Here is a 5,899-nt window from a genome sequence, read left to right on the forward strand (position 1 = left end):
CTACCTCTATATAAACACATGGAAGTTAATCCTCTACCGGTTTCTACCTCTATATAAACACATGGAAGTTAATCTTCTACTGGTTTTTTCCTCTATATAAATACATGAAAGTTAATCCCCTACCGGTTTCTACCCCTATATAAACACATGGAAGTTAATCCTCTACCGGTTTCTACCTTTATATAAACACATGGAAGTTAATCCTCTACCGGTTTCTACCTCTATATAAACACATGAAAGTTAATCCTCTACCGGTTTCTACCTCTATATAAACACATGGAAGTTAATCCTCTACCGGTTTCTACCTCTATATAAACACATGAAAGTTAATCCTCTACTGTAATCGAATAGTGAGCCGTCCTCAAATTAGTAAATGGAAAAATTATGACACACATCAATTTTCTAAAGCGAATTATTAGTTTTAACTGAATAATGGCTAAGTTTTTAGTCAAATCGCTCAGGTTATATTGTTTTCTTTTAAATACAGAGCTACATAATGAGCTATTAGTATTCTGCCCACCCATTATAATCCCATCGATTTACAGCTGGGCCACTGCTGATGTATGATTACGTTTCACCAATTTAATCTTGTTGGTTGGCTTGTTTTAGCGCAACGATACACAATAAGCTGGCTGCACTTTGTTTAATACGCGAATCGAACCCCAAATTTTAGCGTGTCAAGTCTGTAAACTTATCACTGACCCTCTGGGGGAGGAGGGACTAATCTAGTTTACATTAAACAATTTTTTTTCTAAGCAATTGATAATATAAATAGCATCTCGACCATTAATATATTTGTCGTATTCCAGCCGGCCTCATTAGACTTGATATTGTACGAAAGGCCTCGTTGGCAGTGTATATAGCAGATAGAGCATGGCTGTTGACATATTATTCCTTAATGTTCACTCATAATTAGGAGTAACGTGTTAACACCATATTCTAGTCCAAGATAGTACTTTAAATGTTATTAAAATGTTTGGTGCAGGTTTTCTGAGAAACTGAAGGAAAGATAGTTATTTCCACTTACCTTGTAACACTAATTCCGCTGCAGCTTGAACAGCCTGCTTCTCATTCGACACTACACATTGATACATTCCACGGTCTCCCCTCTCGACAGGTGCGATTCTTAAAACATTGGTTCCAAGACGAATGATGCGACTATTGTACAACAGAGGGCGACAGTTTCGCAACCAATTTACTGACTGGATTGGATGCCCATTTACGATACATGTAAATTCAATTGTTTCTCCAATGTTTGCCATTTTGAAATCTGGTTTAACTTCTGACAGTAACGGAGCTGGAAATATAAAATCAATTAGATTTAGACATCGTCATTATTTTAACCAGTCAAATGCATATGTAATGATGCAAAATACCTTTTAAATATAATTAATCAACGACACATCTAGATATGTATAATTATAATAGTACTGTCTGTTGTATGTCCATGTAAATACTTCGCAGGGTGTGAATGGATCTTCACCAAAATTGGTATGGAGGTTTATTCGGACCATGGGGAGGTACATACAAATTTTCAGTTTTGCGGTTTGTGGTTTTTATAGGTGTTTTTTTTACAAGTACATATAAGGGAAGCTACTTTTTATGTCTTAAAAAAAACCTTCCATTAATCATGAATTTACATATCTTCCACCCAGGAGACGGGTACTCCAGCTAGTATATATAATAATCAAGTAAGTACACATCTATATTTTAAAATAACAATTAATTATAATTAATCAAGTACATATCAAGATAATAAAATAACATTTAATTATAATTAACCAAGTACATATCTAGATTGTAAAATAACATTTAATTATAATTGGTCAAGTACATATCTGGATAGTAAAATAACAGTTAATTATAATTAATCAAGTACATATCTAGATAATAAAATAACAGTTAATTATAATTAACCAAGTACATATCTAGATTGTAAAATAACATTTAATTATAATTGGTCAAGTACATATCTAGATAGTAAAATAACAGTTAATTATAATTAATCAAGTACATATCTTAGATAGTAAAATAACATTTAATTATTATTAATCAAGTACATATCTAGATAGTAAAATAACATTTAATTATAATTAATCAAGTACATATCTAGATTAGTAAAATAACATTTAATTATAATTAACCAAGTACATATCTAGATAATAAAATAACATTTAATTGCAATTAATCAAGTACATATCTAGATAGTAAAATAACATCTAACTATAATTAATCAAGTACATATCTAGATAGTAAAATAACATTTAATTACAATTAATCAAATACATATCTAGATAATAAAATAACATTTAATTACAATTAATCAAGTACATATTTAGGTTATAAAGTAACATTTAATTATAATTAATCAAGTACATATCTAAATTGTAAAATAACATTAATTATAATTAATCAAGTACATATCTAGATTATTTGTTTGTAATTAAGCACAAACTACACAATGGGCTATCTGTGCTCTGCCCACCACGGGTATCGAAACCCGGATTCTAGCGATGTAATTCTGCAGACATACCGCTGTGCCACTGGGGGGGGGGCTATCTAGATTGAAAGTAACATTTAATTATAATTAACCAAGTACATATCTAGATTGTAAAATGATAATTAATTACATTTAACCAAGTACATATTTAATTTGTAAAATAACATTTGATAATAATTAATCAAGTATCCATGGAGCGTGCAACTCTAAAGCTAGAACAGAAGAAGAAACTACAAAACACCAGAAGTAGTGTTGGAACATGTAGGCTCGACACACAGAATATTCGAAGGATAATAATAATAATAATTATGAAACATACAACTCTAGGATACCATACACTGAAAGCATTGCAAAAATCAGTTTTTGAATATTCAACTGTAAAATACGAAACAGTCAATATATTAGGATATGCTGAGTCTTGGAACACCTTTTTGTAAAGGCTTTACAAAACAAAATTGAACAATTCAATTATTTTTCTAAATCATATTCGTGTTCTGCAGAACAGAAATATAAAATTGGGTCTGAAAGTTTTCTATAAAAACTGTCCAGACCTATCTTCATTACGTATTTCTCTGTCACATAAAATGTTCGTTCTGAATGACAGGCACATATCTCTTCTTCAAGAAACTTTATGTATAAGTCGCGTGACTCTAGCTCTAAGTACTATTGCTGGACACTTTCTTTGATCGATAGTTACTGCTAATATTTCCTGTCTACTATTGATTTCCCTACAAAAGACAGGAAGACTGAAAACAACTAGTAGGCGGATAACAAGGAATATTTCTCTGAAGTAGATTTCCAATCTATAAAATAGAACTTGAAGAAACGCCAGGTTTAAACCTCAATTTTGCAGAAACTACTCTGAATTCAGTCGTATTTCGAAAAAAAGAAACCATCTCATTTTGTTTTTAAGGGATAAGAGACAATAATAAATCTCCTTTTTTGATCAATTAATTGTATTTTAGAATTAAAACATTATTCTATAAAATAAGTTATTATCACAACATCTAAGAACATAGATTTTTTTAAATTAAAAAGTTAAAGTACTTATAAAATAAAACATTCATGTTGATTTATAGAAATTTAGCATAAAAATATATATACAATATTTAGAATATGTAAAATTATAATATTTCTGTTAAGTTTAAAAATAGTCCAATACTTTAAAAAATCTATAATAACACAGGTCTGCGTATTTACATTTCATAAAAGTTGTTTTGGTCTAAATAACGAATTTTCCATAATTCAGCTACGCAGATTTCGAAAATAATAATATTATTTTTTTTCTATCACGTAAGGATTTTTTACAAATCCCCCCCAGTGGCACAGCGGTGTGTTTGCGGACTTACAACGCTAGAAACCCGCTACACAGATAGCCCATTGTGTAGCTTTGTGCTTAATTAGAAACAAACAAAAAATACAAATCGGGAAGAAAAAAAAACTCTTACTAAGATCAAATTATTATTTCGTTTACCACAATGAACATTTTTTATGATTATGTTTGTTAAAAAATACAAACAAACTGAAGAAAAGGGAAGAACATTGATGTCAAACGAATATGCATCCCCAATCATCCTGATTTTTTTATGTGAAATCTACGTTTTTTTAGTCTCAAAACTACGTGTTGTGGTCTTTCTTTTATGTATTGCGTCTGGAGCATCTCGTTTCAATGACTAGCAGTAATCAGTCATCATGGTGATGTTCCACCTTCTTTGGTACCTTCTCTCCCTTTCCCTGATGTCTTGATGAAACCTTCCCCCTTGTTCTTCGCTGACGGCACCGAAATTATTAGGAAAATATTCAATATGTGAGTGTAAAAAATGAACTTTCAAACTCATATTACAATCCAACTCTTTATCGAGCATGTTATTGACAATATTTTCGTAACTTGTATCTTTGTTGTTTCCTAAACATTTGTCAATAACATCTTTAAAGGTAATCCACGATTATTTTTCAACTTTCCTCATTATCCTTTCGAATTGTTCATCCTAATCTGAGACTCAACAAAAATCACTTCTTTAAGTTTCGCTTCTGAAAGAGCTGAGAATTGCCCACATAGATATATGAAACAGTCTCCATCTTTGTCTGAGGCCTTTACAAACTGCTTCATCAAGCCCAGTTTTACGTGAAGTGGAGCTAATAGAACTTTTTTATGTCAACCAAACTTTCACGTTCAATGTTTTTCGATCCTGGTACCAGGCTGACTCTGCGTGGCCATTGCTTCTTTATTCAGTGCTGATTTCATGCTTTGCTGTCACATTCACACGAAAAATATGGAAACTTTGTATAACCAGACTGTTGACCCAACAACATACAAGGGACTTTTAAGTACCCACAAAGTAGCCAACCATGTGCTTTGTATTTGATTTTATTAAGAAGTTCGAGATTTTTGTACGCTTCCTTCAAGTGAACCGAATGAGCAATAGGAACAGATGCATATATGTTACCATTGTGAATGAGAACATCTTTTAGACTTCTTTTGGAGGAATCAATGAACAATCGTCACTCACTTGGTTCATAGACTGCAGCTCCTAGCATTGGTCTTAATACAGCAATATTGTTGCAATAAACCAGTGAACCTTCTTGTGAAAAGTATGGTATAAACTCTTTCTCGTGATTTCTGTACCAGTAAAATGATGTCCCTGGAGATAGTAAGTTCTTAGCCCGAAGTTTGGACCCCAAAATATCTGAAGAATCCTTAGAAAGGCCCAAATCTTTCAATAATCATTAAGTTCACCTTGTATGAAAAGATTTGATTCACCAGACGTTTCAGGTTGAAAACAAACCCTATCATCATTTCTATTGACATCAGATTCAGAATCAGATGAAACTATGTCAAGAGTCTCCGGTGGAGTAGGTACAGATATATCAGGTCCATGAGCACCAGGTCTTATAGCAGATTGAAGGTTCAGATAAGAAATTTCCTTTTTAGTTCGAGTGTTGTAGCCTTGCACGTTACATGAGCAAAAATAGCAGTTATCTTTGTGGTTTCTAGGCTCACGCCAGACCACTGGAATTCCAAAAGGCAAAGACGTTTTCTTACCTTTAGTCCATTATCTCAACTCTTCGACACAAACGGTGCAAACTTTGCGCAGAGCCCATGATTTGTCTTGGGCCCCAAGTTTTATTGCAAAATACGCGTAATATGCTTTTTTGACGAATTCTGTAATGTTTGCATTTGTTTCTTTACAACAAATTTACCACAAATATAACAGAATATGTTTGGGTCATTTACACAACCTCATGCTGCCATAGCGACGAATAAATAATATTGAAAAGGAAAAAATATTTCAAAGTGCACTCACAAAAAAATACTATCCAGAAATGACACGTAATGCGGCCTGTTAATCGTTTATATACTAGCGGTGTGTTTCTCGTGGGCTCAAGAACGATCGATAA

General features: G+C 32.3%; 1 protein-coding gene across 1 annotated transcript in view; it reads right to left on the bottom strand.

Moving 5' to 3' along the window:
* The window catches only part of LOC111089800 (Down syndrome cell adhesion molecule-like protein Dscam2), a gene marked incomplete at its 5' end in the record, with an annotated part of 17,130 nt that overhangs the window by 5,601 nt on the left and 5,630 nt on the right, over nt 1-5,899 (bottom strand). Inside the window, one exon of the mRNA XM_022402905.1 lies at nt 1,028-1,297. Within this exon, the coding sequence (XP_022258613.1) occupies nt 1,028-1,297 (270 nt within the window). The remainder of the gene's footprint in view (nt 1-1,027; nt 1,298-5,899) is intronic.

Source organism: Limulus polyphemus, unplaced genomic scaffold (assembly GCF_000517525.1).
Source record: "Limulus polyphemus unplaced genomic scaffold, Limulus_polyphemus-2.1.2 Scaffold7410, whole genome shotgun sequence".
Taxonomy (NCBI): domain Eukaryota; kingdom Metazoa; phylum Arthropoda; class Merostomata; order Xiphosura; family Limulidae; genus Limulus; species Limulus polyphemus.